Here is a 17,504-nt window from a genome sequence, read left to right as displayed (position 1 = left end):
GATGCGTGTGTGTTTCCATAAAAAGCTCTGAGATCGAGCAGGATTTCACTGGAACTGGAGCATAAGAGTTGCAGAAAGAGAATGAGTAAATGTCTTCAGTTAAGTGGAAAAGCTTCTGTTTCAATAGGCTAATGGCCCAGAGATTTTATTTTAGCAGAAAATGCAGGCGTTCCTGGGACTGTAGTGGTAAATTTAGTTCTTACGCAGCTGCTGGCATTTGGCTCATTCAGACACACAGAAGCCTCAGCCCTCCTTATTAGACAGTGTGTGTGCTGAGTTTCCCAAATGGGTGAAGGGCAGTGCTCTCCTGGAAGGCTTCTTCTCTTCAGCTGGTAGGTTTTGTAAGTCTCCCATCCAGTTGCCTCAGACAGTCTTCTGCTGTCTTCTAGGTTTTTCGGTTTTGAGGCTGCCCACATGGAGCATCCCCTTTCCAGCTTCAGGCACCATACTCTGTATCCACACCACCTGCTCAAGAAAAGTCTCTTTTTTTCTTTTTCTGTGTGCTGGCCTGCAAGTTGATGGCCCTGCTGTGCTGGATCATCCCTGCTTAATTTAGCCAACATGGCTTCATGGGCTTCAGCGTTGCACAGTGTAAGCACTGCACAGCTGTCCCTTCCTGCACAGGGGTTCTTCAAGATGTGTTCCTGCTTCTCCCAGCTGATTGTGTAGTAAATGTAGATTTCCATGTGCAAAGGCAAGCATGTTTTTCTAGCTGACTCTTAGTGCAGTTTTTTCATCTCTGTTTCTCATACCTTAAGGTAAATTAGTGTTTTTAAAACTACCTATTACCACTTGTAGCTACTGAAATACATTTTTTCCGGTCAGGGTGTTGGTAGTGACTCAGTCAGAGTCTTTGAGCCAGCAGTGTGCCCAGATGGCAGGAAGCACATTTAGAGTGTGTTAAATCCTGTGTGCTTTTGCAGCCTCTAGCACTGTCCCAATCACAGGATTTCTTGGTCAGTGAGAAATGACCATCTTGAGTCACTGTTGTTCACACACAACTGTGAGCAAGCAGAATGGCCCTGACAGACAGACGTGTAAAAGCAGGACATACCATACCTTGGCTTCTTCAGCTCTGAATTTTTGCAGGAAGCCCTGAAATTCACAAATGCAGAAAATGTCCTGCTGAGGCAGGCTGTGGGAGGCTGTGGTTAACAGTGGCATAGGAGGCGGGGGGTGCAGCCAGGTGTTTCAAAGCCCTGCATTACCAGGTTCTTGCCGTGCACTGTACTGTGGAGTGCAGTGACTTTAAATGTTCGCTGCACCAAACAGTGCAGAACACCAGTGGGTGCCCATGAATGATTCTGTGCCCAGGAGTGACCTTCTCCCTCGTCCCAGATAGCCCACTCTGGACTCATACTAGTTGGCTGCATCCCATAGCATCAGGAGAGGCCCTGTGTGAGACCAACTCTGCTTTCTTGACAAAATGATATAAAATGCTCTTGGGTTACTGGTTAGGGTAGCCTGCTACATCTCAAGAGTTTTTTGCCTTTTGTTTCTGGTATCAGGGTGTGAGTTTTGGGGAAAGAGAAGGTAGATGGCTGTATATGTGCTTTCTCTAGTTTTGTAAGGTTTTTTCTAAGAGGAGCAGGGGAGTGGATTTTTTTTAATTAAAAAAGCGTAAAAGTATATAAATGTGGGCATTCACACATGCATGTTCTTTAAGTTTTTTGTGGTATATAGTCAGTCAACATGTTTGGAATTTCCTGGATAATTAGTCAGGAACTCTGAAGAGTCATTTAATAAAAATTTTATTAGCACATTTATGCTTTAAAATATTCTCATTCTGCAGTTCAAATGCTCTATCTTTTAAATAAAAAGTACCTTTTCCCGTAGGTGTGAATAATATTGTTTCCCGGAGCAGTGTTTTCTTTAAGGATGGCTGAATATGTTGCTTTTCTTAGACACTATTTGTAGTGAGTTGTCTGAATTTACAAACAAATGTTGCTAGAAATGTAATGTGAATAAAACTCTCTAGAATATCACAATTTAGAGTTTTACAAGGATCTCACTCTAACCAGTGTTTGGCTCAGTGAGTTTAATGGCATCTGTAGGCCCTAGTTGATCATTTGCCTTAATTTTTGAGATCGTTCAACACTGAAATGCTTCAGGCAGAATGTTTTGCTGACTGCACTAATAAAAATGCAAAGATAAAATTTCAGGAAAAAGCAAGCTGGTCTGTACTGATGAGATATTGCTAAATAGGTATAATATCTACAAGTGCTCTTTCAAGAGTTCTTTTGTCATGTGCTTTCAGCCATATCATGTTAAATGGTAACAAAAATACCCTGAGCACTTTCCCAGCATCATTTGGGAAGTGATTTCTCTAATTTCTCTAGGGAACATTGTTTGCCCTTATGATCCATGCAGTCAGAAATAGGTTAATAAGCAATCATGTTACATTATGATGTAAAGGGAGGAAAAGAAGGTCAAATCCTTGAGCAGTAGAAACTACTTGAAGTATCAAGCTTTCTTTGGGCAATAGACAGCTTTCTAGTGTCGTTCTGAATCTGGTTTTAGATTCAGGAGACCTTTGTAAGCTTGGCTAGGAGATTAATTCACTGTTTCAGCAGTATACTTTGGTGGTATGAGTTGAAGATAAAAGCAGCTTTGTGGACCATGTTAGATGAGCAGAGGCAGTGATCCAGACCCGTGTGTCAGGCCCAAGTTGCAGCTGCCCAAGGAGCAGGTGCCAAAACATGGTCCGACACCTGCAGGGCCCTGCCGACATGGGCTGGAAAGGCCAGCTCTTCTCAGAGGCTCTCCAGGATGCAGGCTTCCTCCTGTCTGCTGGCAGCTTGAGAAATTCCAAGTTACCAGTTGCCTAGAGGGTTTTTTAATCGGTGAATGTTTAAAATAGTCAATTGATTTTGCATATTGACATGTTTAGTGTACCATGAGAATTCCAGCAGTTGCACTAAATGCAATTACTTTGTAAAAGATAGAATGTTATTCCTTTTAATGTGTTTATAATTGCAGACTTCCTCAGCGCCTGTCTCTTTCTTTCTGCTGTTAAATACATAAAATTGTTTGAAATGGCATTTTCGCTGTAAGCTTAATGTGTACTGCTTCCATTATCAAGAAAGGTGTGTATTTTTGGATCACGTCTTTTGTAGTTCATATAATTTGTTCCCTGAGGGAAGGATTCATTTTTTTGTGTTGCATCACATAAAGTTGTGCATCGATTTAAGGCAGGTTGTCTGGCAACAGCAAGATAAGAACATTGGCAAAACATGTTGGGTGCCGAACTTTGTAGTCTACTTTCTTTGTTTGAAATTGGGCCCATGGCACATGCATGTAAAAAGTGTGCAAATTGATACATTTTTAGGGAAATGTACCAGACTGGTGGTCTTGTACAGAAATAAAAATTTGTGCTTCGAGGTGAGGCAGTCTTTAGTCATCAAGAGGAAAAAATATATATCATCTTCTAGCTCAGCTGGTTAAAGAAGGGAGATGGAGGTCAGATGTCCATTTTGAAATAGCAGCTGGAGGTGCAGATTATCCATGACAGGAGGCACTTAGCAGAGTCTTTGGAAGTAAAGCAAAGCAATGCAAAACCCAGAAAAATGGTAGGTTGAACAAAGCCATGGAGAAGAGGGCCTTCTTGAAGAGAATGCTATTCTCACCTTATGCTATTCTCACCTTATCCACCATCTGGCTGGAGGCAAGAAAGAATCCAAGCATTGTACCTCTCTTGTAGTCCAAGGACCAAACTGGCAAAGCCAGGAGAACTGTCTTCACATCCTCTGGTGCCCTCTGTCCTCCTTTCCCAGATGGAAAGAGAATAAAAGTCATCCTGCTAACCCCTTGGGATCTGGCTTGCAGTTTCTTCTGCAGGTATATGAGCAGAGATAAAAGATGGGTTTAGCATTGATCATTCTTAACTGGATTTAGGTGTGTAGTCACAGTTGTAACCAGAAGGTGGTTGCACAAGCTATGAAACTGCTTCCTCTGTTGTCTTCTATTTACCTGCCTTAATGACTAGAAACCAGACTGTTGGAAATACAAAACCAAATTATTTTACTGATATATTGTTTACCTTTCATCTGGCCAAGATATTTAAGTTGTATTTCTTTCAGGCGCCCACTTGCTGATGCTGTAGTAACATCAGCATCTACAGCTAAGTTTGGAGAAAGGTCAGTTTGATGCAATGGTGTTTTAAGTGGACAAGAGCAGCTGCGGCTCTCGTGGTAGGAGAGAGGTATTGGGATTCACAGGAATTCTAGGTTTGGCTGTGTGAGTTGTGTAACTGTTGTGCTTGGTGGAAAATGGATACATTAGGGTAGGGAAGCAAGGGTAAAATAACTTGAAATGCTGAATATATGAAAGACTGAGGCAAAAGGAAGGACAGAAGGGAGTTACTGTCTTCTAGATATCTGAACTGAAAAGGCCTTGAGAGATGTCATGCAGCTGAGGAATGGTGGCAGAAGGGAAAACGAGCCAGGCAAGACGGAGAGGGCAAGTTGTAGAGCCCTGAAGAAAGGCAGATGTGAGCTGAAGCAACTGCTGAAGGAAGAAGGCAGCTCTGTCACTCACAGTTGGGAGCAAATTCAAGGGGAAGGGAGAAAAAGGAAAGCTGGGAGCAGGATTCTGGCAATTGCAAGCAAGTGCGTCCAGAAGACTGGGTAGCAATTTTTCTGGTTTTCTGTCATTTTTCTAGAGCCACACTAGCTGCTGGGGACCTCAGAGCAACAGCTGCCAGTGAATGGTTCAGGAGGAGTGACAAGCTGCACTTAGAATTTTTTCCTGTCTGGGTGGGGTTTGTTTGTTTGTTTTTTACACCCGCCAGGTGGTTCTAGTTGAGGAGGATGCCTTCAAAAGGCAGGATTCCCATTATTCCATACAGAAAAACTGAATTGCTACAAGAGAGTGACACTTACTTTAACTGGTGATAATTGTAGGGTCCTTGCTTGCAGATGTTGCTTTTGTCTTGTTGCTTTCATGAGGGAAGGAGAGCTTGTTTGGAGCTCTGATTACCAACCAGAATGTGTCTTAACTGTGCAGTGGGAACATACTAGAAATAGTCTCTGAAGGTTTTTATTTCTTGAGAGTGATAGTACCATGAAAGTTTAGCCTTGCCACTCCCTTGTCAGTGTTAATTTGTGCATCATTCTAAAAGATCCCAGGATTAATGTACTGGTGATGGATATGGAGTGAAAAGTGAGATTTGTTTGTTTGCCTTTTAAATAGTTTTTATCTGTTTATTGTTTCTGTTCCTCATTAATTGTGTCTGCTATTAAAATCTAGCATAGTGAATTTCCTGTTGATGTTATAGATGTACCTGCTTTGTGTGGCTAAGAAACAGAGATGTTAAAAAGCACTTAGGTGCTTAGGAGTCCATTAGGAATATCAGATTCCTAAATATATGTGTGCATGCATTCTGTAGCTCTTACGGGAATACTTTTCAAGATTGTAGTTTTGTTTTAAAATGGTCACTTTTTCAATAACAAAACCAATTGTTTGCAGTTATCTGCTGCCTGAAATCTCTGATAGGTATGTTTCCAGCAGTAGATGAATAAAGATAAAATGTGCATCTGTCTCTTGGAGGCTCCTGGCATCTATCAGATAAAATCACTTCTGGGAGCAGAGGCAGAGAGACAAGTTTCTGTGGCAGCAGCTAAAAGTCTGTTTACTCTGCATCATCTGCTGTGTTGTGCAAATACAGGTCTTGTCTTCCAGCCTGTGGTGCTTATTGAATTTTAGCACATCCTTTTCAATGCAGGCGCCTGTGTAAGTTCAGTCATGCTCCCTTGCAAGCATCTTCTTCAGCTAGACAGGAGTTTTGGTGGGGGGCATTGAGTTAACATGAAGAAACCTCTGCTCTGCTTAATTTCATCCTTGACACCTAGGGCTGGATTTGAGACTGTCACCTGTCTTGCCTCAGGGAGGCTTCTCACCCAAGGGTTTCACTCTCCGCTATCATTTTCCCTTGTTGCATGTAGCCTCGCTCTGTTTGCTTCCCACACATCCCTAGAAGGCCAAGCACAGTCTGCTTCCCCCACACCTCACACACAGGCAGTGGCAAGTCTTTGTGCTTGCCAACTTCTGTTGGTCTCTTTTCGTCATAGCTTGAGAACATGTTCCTGCCCCCTTTTTTCTTCCTCCTGTCTCCTGTAGCTTCAGTGAACTTTTTTTTTTTGCCCTGTTGCTATGGTTACAGTGCCTTTGATGGAATCAGCTAGGCTGTCCCTTATGATTGGAGCTAGTTCTTAGCATACTGGTTCTGGCAGTAGTCCTGTCCAACATTAGTCTTTGCATAATCATTATGTCCATATTTTTGAGGGTCTTTGTGTGTTTGTTTGTGTTCCAGGAATACTGTTATCTATGTAACAAAAGCTCATAGTCCTCTCAAAAATCAAACTCATTCTTGCAGTGTACAAATCTGGCATTCCGATACTCACTGATTTTTATTTTGGCAGTTGCTTAAAACTAGCAGGTGGTGCTCCCTAACCACTTTTCCCCTTTTTCTTCAGAAATATTTTTTGACTGTCTTCGAGGTACTTGGATCCCTACAGGAAATTTCAGAACACTCTATTTGCTTCCTGATGTTTTTAATGAAGGAAATGCAGTTTTTATCTGTCAACTGACAGAGTGCCCCGGACTGTGTTGAAAGGCAGCTGGTGGTGTGAGAAAGGGACACCCTGCTTTTGTAAGCACATGCTGAAGTTTTCTGCCTTTATGACTTATTTCTTCTCATCAAAAAGCTTTGATGTTGCTGTGGAGGATGCACTGTAGGAAGAAGTATCTGGGAGCACAGGGATGTCAAAAGTTTGGGTGTAGCATCTGAATGCTCAGCGAGACAGGCTGACTTCATGTGGGCTTTAGTCACTGAAGGGTCACTTGAATTGAAGCAAACTATAGGCAGGAGGTCTGAGACCAGTGTGCTGACCTAGGACTAACAGCAGTCGACTGGTGGGGAATTTTCATGTCCCTGTTTGTTACAGATGTAGGGCTTCTGATCTCAATTTCTGTCTGCTCAGTCACTGCCCAGAAGACTAGAAGAGGGTGTTGTCAATCAAAAGTGTCTCTGTTAGGTCTAATTCTCTTCAGGAATCAATGTGGAAGAGTTTGTTTCCTAAAATCCCAAGCAAAAAGATGCACTTCTAGGAGCCCTGACATAGCACAGAGCCCAGAGGAAAAAGTGCTAACTTTGCTCTTTTGTCGGAGGGTGTAAATCTCAAACCTATTGCATCCCAGCTTTACAAACTTCAGAGGAATGTAGATCCATAACTGAATGTTACGGCTTGCTCTGTTTGTAGTACTTGTTTAGGAAAAAGTATTTTTCATTGAATTTTATTCAGAAAAGCTTTTGCAAAGCAATTTCTAGGCTCTTCCAAGTGAAGCAAATGAGTCCAGTAACAGTTACAGTGAACTGATGTTCAGAAACCAGGTATCTTTAAAGGATGAAGTATCTTGCTGAAACCTACAGTTAATTTTTGAAGGAGATAAGATTGTCATCCTTATATGTCAGGGTCTGCACACTGAAAAGTGAATAACAGATACAGTCATCACTAAGTTCAGTTTTGAAAATTGCAGCTTCCACATTTCCATCTTATATGATATTTCCAGTTTAATTCCAAGTTCTGTATTTAAAGGAAGTTCCTCCGTAATTCTGCCCTGAATCCTGAAGTGACATGCATGTGGTTATTCACAACTGTTTCTAGACATCACTGTGACATTTTTATTTTTCATTAAGCAAGAGCTTTCAGCTTTAGTGGTTGGATGTTTGCCTTTAAATGTAGATGAAGCAGGTCTTTGTGATACTGAGAGGTATCCTTTCCAAAATAGATGTCATCTGAGTAAAGGCCTTTACACTACCCTCAGAGAAAAGAAATAACTGTTTTAGTATTTGTCAGTTTGTACATGGTTGCCTATGCGATTTTCTGCAAGGTAATATCTTGTTAAACAGACAAAGCAATTCAGTGATTATTGTAAATCAGGCTGATGTCAATAGAAGCAACATCCTTAAAAGCCCCAGCTGTAAGACTGTCTCCATGGAATTTGATTTCTAATGCCAACTTTTAAGTAGTTTCATAACTGTGACTTGTTGCTGCAGTGATCCTGTTCTTGCTCTTTCAGAATGAGAAGGCTTTGGGGCATTCCGTGAGCCGCTCTAGTAACATCTCAAAGGTATGTTGCTCGATGTAACTCAGTTTTGATAAACTTGGGGATACTGGGATTTCTTTCATTTCAAAATTGGGTGATACATGTGATGATGTGACCAGTAGAAAATGCTTTTTATGCCTGTCGTTGACAGTCACTCCTGAAACATTAGAACTCTGGTGTTTTGCAGACTCTCTTTACAGGTCAAACGAAATAGAAGCTACAGTAGGTTTTCTCTTTCACACTGCCAGCCTCCTTAGCTTGATAGGAGCAAGATAGATGACAGATGCCTGAGATCTTATCTTGTAGGGAAAGTGGCTCCAAAAACATCACTCAGGTTTGTTGTTTTGTAAGATAAAGCTATGTAAGATATGTATTGCCGTGCATCCCATAATATGTGTAGGATATGTGGTTAAATGTTATTCTCTAGTTACTTCAACACCAAATTATTTTTAAATACCATGAGCTTATTATCGGGACATGACTGTGTAAGTATTTTTAAATGTTTGATTTTACAGAGCCTGGTCATGTAAGGCAAGCAGGATGCTCCACCCCTTCTAGTCCCTCTTCATCATAGCCAGTGGGCACATCCAAAGCATAATTGCTTTGTTATGCCATTAGGAAAAAGGTATCTTCTGTCCAAGATAATTATTGCAATACATACCCTACTTCTGCATTGTACATAAGATTTTCTATTAGCTGTGCTGATTGAACAGTACTTTTCATGGGGTGTATAAGCTTCAGCTCTTTGTTGCCGCAGTTTTAAGTGGCTGCTTGTAGTTACTTTTAATGAAAAACTGAATCAGTTATGGCTGCAACATAATAAGCATTGTGAGTACTTCTGGGTCTAGGAAACTGTTCATGACTATCTGCAGCAGAGGAGATATTGTCTGCACATAATACATACTTTATATGGGCACAGACAACTTTCACTTTGGTGCCAAAAGACAGGATTACTGGGTGTCCTAAACAGTGAGCATGGCAACTGCTTGGTGCACAAGGTATTGACCAAGCTGTAGGTGTTGTTATCATGGATTGATAAGAGATCATTTTGCATTTGGCATCAGAAAATGTCCATTCATATAAGGGGTTTTGAAATAAAAACTGTATCGTGAGTATAAATAGTTATGTAGGTTTTTCTAAAACGGGACTGTGTTTGTGCCTTTTTACCCTGGTTCTTATCTTCTTAGGGATCTTTAATTGGATTTTCAGGTTTTGTTCAGCAGAGATAGTAGTTTTGCCATTAAGTATCATTGTACTATTCCCAGACTGTCTCAAACCAGCACAAACCTTTCGGCGGCAGCACTTTGGTACCCATATGAATCTGCACAGTTTATTCTTAATTTATCAAGAACTGGTAGTGTGGCAGTGCAGTGGGAAGGACCTTGCACTCTAGCAAAGCTCTCCCTGGGAGTGCTGGCAAGCAAGACATCAATATTTACATTCATCTTGAAGTGCTGAAATGTTCAACATGACTGCTGTGTGTTGCAAAAGCTAAAGTTCTTGAGGGAGTCAAAAGTCAGTCTTGCCAGTTTAATGGAGGAGACTTTTTGATTGTAAAGTGAGTTTCCCAGAGGCGTTGATGTTCTTACTGCTCCTGTGTCACCTCTGCCTGATCCATTCTGTGCACCTTCTCCACTCTGGAGATAAGTTCAAACAAGGGCAGGGGGTGAAAGCCCCATCAGTGAAGTCAGCCCCTGACTTGCTTGCCTGTCTGAGTGCTGCCTTGTGCATCCAGGCAGTTCAGTGCTAAACTGCAACAATTATTTTGTGTTTGACAGGTGTTCTGGCTGTTGCATGCAATTTCAAATGACAAATCATTGTAGCAGTGGAATGCTGCATGGAAGCTTCAGTACATGGAAAATTTTTCTTTAGTTGTAAGTTTTAATAGGAAAGGAACTATTTTTTTATTCAGAATACCATAGCAACTTGGCCAATAAGGCAGATTGGGTACACATTTCAAGTATGGAAATGCTTGGCTGCCTGTATAGCCTTTTCTGAAATCCACAAGACTTGTTGATCCAACACCATTTTAAAAGGAGCTTTTTAACCAAAATTAGGTTAAATCAATTACATGCTACTTTTCCAGATGTGTTGAAGTGTGTGTGTGTGTGTGTGTGTGTGTGTGTGTGTGTGTGTGTGTATGTGTGTCTGTGTGTACAGAAATAATGGTCGTGCTTTCTGCATTACTTTTTCAGCCATTGTTTTTCCACCCAAATCTAGCTTACAGCACAACAACATAGCAAATGTGCTACAAATTCTTGGCGCTGACACTGGAATCAAAGCCTTACTGGTGCTGATATGTCATTATGAACCTGCTGTGATTATTACTGTGTATCTTTCCACTGCTCTCAGTTGCACAGTGCAATTTGAGTGGAAAGGATTGAGTCAGAACTCAGCCTTTAGCCAAGAGAGGATGCTGTGTTACTTATTGTGACCAAGGAAAGCAATGCCCATGGGCTTAAAGTGATCAGGGAAGGAGGCAGACAGATGGTGCTACTGAAAATGAAATCAGCTGGTAGAGGTAGCAGGACCTCTCTGAATGTAGACCCCCCCCAGTGTCAGGGCCAGGTGGAGCTGTCCCTCAGGAGAAAGGGGCAAAAAGGCAGTTCTCCAAGAGGCAGATGCAAAGAGAGGCAGAAGAGATGCTAGTACATGTGGCCAAGCCAAGAAAAAGCAATCACCTGAATGCTTGGCTAGGGATGGAGGCCAGAAGGAGCAGAAAAAGGAGCAGGGAATAAGATGTAGGAGGATCTTCATATGGTGTCATTAGGCTGTGTGCAGTATGTTGCACGCTGGGGGATGTGGCATTCCTCCAGGCCCTTCTTTGCTTTTTCAGTATATATATTTCAAACACTCCTTCTCAATCTGCTACACATGAAACATTTAAATTTCTGAAATATTTTATATTTGTTTTTATATTAAAAAAACAACATTGAAGGCGGATTTAATTGATTAGTCATGGGACTTGAACACAGCCCATTTTCCCCATCTTGTCCTGTTCAGACACATAAACAGCGCTGATGCTGATTGAAACAACCCCAGTTGGCACAAGGGAATACAGCCCAGATCCACAGCTCAGCTGTTTACCCTAAGCCAGCATTTTTTCCAAGCAGCCACTGATTGCTGCGAAGCGCCTTCATCATTCAAGCCCCATGGAGAAATAATTAAGCTTTATAGAAGCTTCATCCTCTAAATATAAAAGAAATTGACCCTAACACACAGCTAGTCACTGGGAGCAGCTAAAAGTGGGATTTTCACAGTAGTGGTAATTCATGCCCTCAGTTCATAGATAAAGGAATTGTGCTTACAAGCAGATGAAATGAGGTCACTTACAAAGCTGGTCTCTAAATAATTATTCTCAAATTAGTGGTATTGTTTACCTTTAAAATATCTGGTATATCCTGAAACTGATGATGTGATGTCTGGAAATACCTTCAGGTCATCTGTGTGTTGTTCTTGTCATCTGATTGCTTTGAAAGGTTGATTCTAATGTAAAGGGGAAGCACTTTGTAGTCTTATTTTCATGGCCCTCCAAGGGATAAACTTTGAAAATGCTAACACTGGGATCACAGCAAAGGAATCAAAAGTGAACTCCTTAAAAATGTAAATGCTTTGTCTTTTCTGAAGGCCTGTATAGTTTTATCTTTTGAGCAGAAGCATGCTGTAAAGTATTAGATTATTCTTAGGCTGAATAGCAGCCAGTGCAGACACAAAGTGGTAGCCTAAGCTTGCTATGAAATTTAAAATCCACTTAGGCTGTTCATCAGCTTGGAACAGATTTAGAAAAGCATATGAATACACACGTCCACTGTTGCCTGAAGCTTTAATGGATTCAGTGAGCATTTGTCTGTAGAAAAGTAGTCCAGGTTTTTCAGCTGCAGAACTTAGCTATCCTGTAGTATTTCAGATGACCAAGGCTTACTGAAAAAACTGTTTCTGAGACATGTTCTGTTCAGGTACGTGAGCCTGGGGCTAGGGAAGTACAAGCTGCTTTAAAAACTCTTCTACTGAGTTACTGGGGAAGGAAAAGACGTGGAAAATTGTATAGTGAAGATGAAAGTAAACTCTTTCCCCAGGTACAAGAGCAAGTAATCTCATGCTGGAGCACAGTGCAGTCATGTTTGTAAGGAATGTGATAGTCTCCCTGTGCTGTGATAAATTCCCTCTCCTGGGGCTGGATTCTTTCTACATATAGGTATGAGGGCACCCCATTAAGGAGGAACCTGCAAGGGTTTCCTTTTCTCTTTTGTTCCCTGAGTCCAATCAAGGTATTTTGAGGAGGATTTTTAAAGACAAAAAGCCATAAATACTTTTTTCTTCTCCCTCCAGAACTGTGTAGCTGTTACTGGGTTTAGTCAAAATTAATCCTGTGCTATAGGCAGGTTGTATTATTCTTGGGGAAGTTTTGAAGGGATAGATAGCCTCCTTTCTCTAGTATCTTTAGCACTGGAATCTCTAGAGAAAAGTTCCTGACAGAATCCTCCTTTAGATTTCTTTAGAAATAATAAGGGAAAGCTGACTTTAGCTTTGCTTCTAGTTGCTAGACATAATTTTAATTATAGTCATATACATTATATAAAATATGGAAGAAAGTTCTTCCAGCAGCTGACTGCTGGTTCCTATCAAATTGTTTCCAAAATTACATGGTGGGATTGATCATCCTGAAATTTTCAGATGCCTCTTTCCCATATCTCCTCTGCAGTTTTTTAACCACTCTCCATTTTAATAATTTATCTTAACCCTCTCTAAAGACACTTGATTTTAATATGCACTGGAAGTCAATATGGCATGAATCTGGTAGGGAGAACTTACTGGAGAAGATCAGAAGTTGCTGGTGATTGATCCTGCCATGTTGGTACAAAAGCTTTCAAAACCAGTCTGTCAGCAGGGCTGTCTGCCCGTCACATCCCCCAGTCTGTCCATAGGTGGCCTGTTCTGCCTATCTCAGGTGGCAGGTTTGTCCAGCTTGGTCTCGTTGCACTGCTGCCCTGGCGTGCTGGCACCGCTGGAGGCCTCCTTTGGCATCTGCTCCACAGATGAACTTCAGAGACTGTGCAACTGCAGTGCACTCTAGCAAGAGCTGTCAGCCAACATACGTGGAACACAGTACTTGCTGAAAGTACTCAAGAGCACGTAAAATAAAGGCAAGCCTGTAATCAAAATGCCAGGTTGAAATTTGGGTTGAGGAGTGTTTTGCTCCTTGCTTTATTGCTAAATTTGTATTTGCCTGAAGCTCCTTGTTCTGAATTTCCTCACAATAAGACTTAAAATTGAGCTTCTTTTCACTCTTCGTCTGCACAAAAGAGTTGTGTTCTATTATTAAATGGGCATAGTTCTTCATATGTTAGTTCTAGATCCTTAGCTCAAACTTCTGGATGTTTTTGTAGCATAAGTAGCAGCATCACAGTATTATTCCTAATCCTGTGGCACCTAGAAATGACAAAGTTTGCATGTGTGGGGGAAAACCTTTGTTTGTTTCCTTCAGACTTCCAATCAGTTGAAAAATTTTACAGGACTTGTTTCTAATTTTTTTACCTTCAATGAATAATTTTTTACCCTCAATGAATAATTGAAAGTTTTTAGGATGTGACAGGCCCTGTTCGTTAAAATGAGATTTAATTGCTGTTACTGAAGTACAGCCTAGAGAGGGACAATAGCAGCTATACCCAGAAGGGTCATCTCAGATGAGCAGGTTATCTTGAAGTGTACCCGAGCCAATGGCACGTTCACTATGGCTCACTTCAAAGATGCCTTTATTTTCTTAGGCATGGTGGGTTTTTTTGGGATTTGGTGTGCAGCATGTAATCAAAAGTATGTGATAAGAAAAGGCTGAGTTGTCTTACCAATAGATAACACTGTTCATGTGGAGGCAGAATGAGAACATATACGTGTATATATATGCATGGACACCTGCATATATGCATATTAAAAAATGTATATGCTCCTGAGGGCAACCCTTCAGAGAACTGTGGGAATCCCAGGAATTGTTACCTTCAAAATTGCTGTGATTTTCAGAGTACCAGTGCAGAAGGCCGTGCTGTGACCTCAGTGAATTGCATTAGATAGGAATGTCAATATACACAATTAACTAACTATTGACCTTTAGTACTGAGCTATTTTAGGCACCCAGTCAGGCAGTACAGAGTAACTCACAAGCACATGGCTCCAAGGCTTGTCACTGGAGGTGATGTTCCTCCATGCGAAGGGCATGACAGTCCACAGAGTTTCAGCAAGTGATTATGGGGTTAGAAGGGTCAAATTCAGGCTGTTAAGGCTTAGGCTACATGTCACAAATGAACGTGGCAGAAACCTCCTATGAGAAGGAGTGCTGTAAAACCAACTGCTGCTATTGCCATTATAAATTTCCAGTTTGGCCAAAGGTGCTGCAACCTGGGAGGCTGCTGCTGGGCAGTAAGGGTGGGGTGTACCAAAAGGTACAGAGTGGAAAGGCTTTGACTGCTTATTTTCCCAGCCTCTTCAGAGCTGAGCCGTGTGTGGGAGCAGCATCAGAGCTCAAAGATAGCTGGACCTGCCTGTTTCATTCACCCATCACCGCCACTTCTTCGCTGTGTTCTGTCCTGAGGCTGCATGTATTTCTTCTTTTCTGTGGCACCTCAGCCTGAAAGCTGCTGTATCTGAGTCAGTAGACCCAGGTGAGCTGGAAGGACTGGCCAGCAGCAGTGATGTGTAACCCTGCTTCTAGATGCAGCAGAACTTGGTACTTAGGCTTTGGGCAGCTTTTTTTGGCGTTTTACTGTGCTCTTGTCAGGGAGTTGTGCTTTACTGTCAGAGTCTCATTGCTGTCACTGACTGGCGTTCCTAGGGAAGTGACTGGCATTAAAGCAATGGTTTTTACCTCACCTCACTGTCCTACTCCGAGTTGCAGCGGAACTCTGTAAAGTTTAATGGGCAAAGAGCATGGGATGAAAGGAGGACACAGAGTCATTGGAGGCTCATTGTACCATGGCTTTTGGTGGTAGCCACAGCTCGTTTGAACCAAGTGTGGGGCATAACTTCCTCCAGTGATTTGTTGTTCATTTTTGTGGTGCCTATCTAAATGTGTTAACTTCTGTTCATAGTTTGGTTGCACTTTCATTATGTATGAAAATAGAGAAAAGTATCTTTTATTCTGAAGCAGAAAGATGGGGGGAAAGGAAATGTGCCTCAGATACTGAGTTTCTGTAAGCCACTCTGAACAGTACTGGCATCTAGAAACAGAATACTAAGCTTGAAATGCAAATGAAATTCCATAATTTCTTTTTTGTCCCAGCCTTTTGATTTCCCAAGTGGCAAGACTTTTAACACTCTTGGTACCAGACAATTGGATCAAGAGACCAGTAACATGGTTTTGGAAGGGAAATTTTGGATCATTGATTCTAGTCATCTTCTATTAGACTGTCACATCATACATTCTGCTATCCTTTTTTAGAAAAATTCATTGCTAAACTGAAGCAGCTGAGAGATTGGATTCATTCTTTGTGATTTGCCCATAACATAAAACCTGAGACACATTTATTAATTGATTTATGACTTCACTTCCAACAATATGTATAGCTGTGTCTCCATGGCAGAATGCAACTTGCTGTTTTATTGGTTTAATAATTTGCTTTTAGAAGATTGTTCAATATGTCTTTTAAACTATTTCATTATTTTAGTTTTATTAATTTGCAGAGGTAAACAGTTTATCAGTAAATTAGTGTCAGATCTTTCATTAAGTTGTCAGACTTTGAGTTTAAAAAAAGTTACTGCACAAACCCTTATAAAAGATAGGATATGAAGTCAGGTGTACTTGCTTTTAGGAGAGGTTAAGCATCAAAGAGAGAACAAATTTCCAACAAGTACCTGAATTCACATCACTGCATAATTAGCATGTATAATTAGCATGTGCAAGTGGTGTAAAATGTAAAGAACTGTAGTTTCCTGGATAAAGCCAGTAATTGATCTTTGTCTTTGTTTTGTCACTGTCATTACATAGCTCAGTTTGCTTTCTGGCCCAAGATTATTCTACTGGGTTTTATTCTATACATGTACCCAGCTTTGGGTAGGATGGGAAATAAGTTACACTGTCTTACTAAGGGTTAAGAGGTGTGTGTCTGAGTCTTGCTTTTGATTCCTGCAGACCCAGCTGTAAATGAATACCTGTTTTTTCAGTGTCTGTGCACCTGAGGCGTCCTAATGTGAGGGCAGATACATTGCTGTCTATAGTGCTGTTGACTAGAGAAATAAGACCTTAAAAGATGAGTTCTGTGACAAGGGAGGTGATTGTTTTATCTGTATTTATAAAGTAGCATGTGTATGTATCTTCTCTCATGAAGAAATAAAGAATATAACGTGTGACAAGGGACTTTGGTTTGGTATGACAGTATAAAAGCCTGTGGCAGCCTTGTTTAAATATACAATAGGGGCTTTTAATAAATTAAGTATAGAATTGACAAGTCCCAAGACACATACAGTGTGTGTTGCAGCATGATCAAAGCAGTGATAACTGCTGGTGTCTGAAGCTGAAGCACAGGGCTGGACACAGCATGCTTCTGTGGTAGCACACCTTTTATCACCTGAGGTCTCCCTGGTCTGGCTGTCTGCAGTTGCCTGACCCAGGTCTCTGCTGGCACTGCTGGTTTCTGTGCAGCCCAGTATGGAGATGACATTTCTGTTGTTCTGCTGACTGCATTGTTCTTTCCTGGGTTTCAGGCTTTGCTGTGCAGATCAAAAGAGATGTGAAGCTTTGTTTGAATTTTGAAGTGCAAACAGTGTTTTGCAGCAGTGGGTGAGCAGTGCAGCCTGACCAGCAGCTGTGGAACATGGGAGCCCCAGGTTTAAAATAACCTGTTATGAGGTTATTAATGCAGGTCTCCTTCCCGCAAAAATCTCCAGGAAGAGTTCAGAAGTTTGTCAAAGTGACGTGCAGGATGCAGCAGCAGAAAAGGTCATTAATAACAGCCAGTGGAGTTAAAGCTGAGACAATGCTCATTCTTAGCACATTGAGTTCAGATTTGTCTATTAAGTGTTAAATGTGCCAAGAGCTTCACTTTATGTTTTTGAGTTAGTTCAGCTAATTCTTAATTCTTCAGTTATTCTATTTCTCACTATGCTCTTGTTGCGACTTACAAATATGACTGCTGCCACACCTCCTCTCCAGTATGGATCTTCCAGGATGGAAGATCCTGTTCAAGTAAGAGCAGGACAAAAGGCCTCAAAAAGTACAAGGGAGTAAGTACTAAGTACTTCAGGGAATGGTCTGGGTTGGCAGATGGTGTTCATGTGCATATGCTAGTAAGGAATATAAGTCCTCAGGTTGTGTTTGAGTTACTGAGTTACTGCCGGTTCTATTTTGTGAAGAAAACCCCAAGCCTCTAATCTCTTGCCATCATTGTTGGAGGAAGGATTAGTTATTACAT

The 17,504-nt window shown here is 41.3% G+C and overlaps 1 protein-coding gene across 5 annotated transcripts in view; it reads left to right on the top strand.

Annotated features, from left to right (window-relative positions):
• Positions 1–17,504, top strand: part of MARCHF8 (membrane associated ring-CH-type finger 8) — an 83,256-nt gene that overhangs the window by 52,701 nt on the left and 13,051 nt on the right. For 4 of the 5 annotated variants that reach the window (XM_038140047.1, XM_038140042.1, XM_038140043.1 and 1 more), the window contains one exon: positions 8,080–8,130. The exons of the other annotated variant lie outside the window; for it this stretch is intronic. In XM_038140047.1, the coding sequence (XP_037995975.1) occupies positions 8,080–8,130 (51 nt within the window). The remainder of the gene's footprint in view (positions 1–8,079; positions 8,131–17,504) is intronic. 5 annotated transcript variants of the gene reach the window in all.

Source organism: Motacilla alba, chromosome 6, assembly GCF_015832195.1.
Source record: "Motacilla alba alba isolate MOTALB_02 chromosome 6, Motacilla_alba_V1.0_pri, whole genome shotgun sequence".
NCBI classification, from domain to species: domain Eukaryota; kingdom Metazoa; phylum Chordata; class Aves; order Passeriformes; family Motacillidae; genus Motacilla; species Motacilla alba.
Note: the sequence above shows the minus strand (reverse complement) of the source record. Positions and strands in the feature narration are given on the sequence as shown.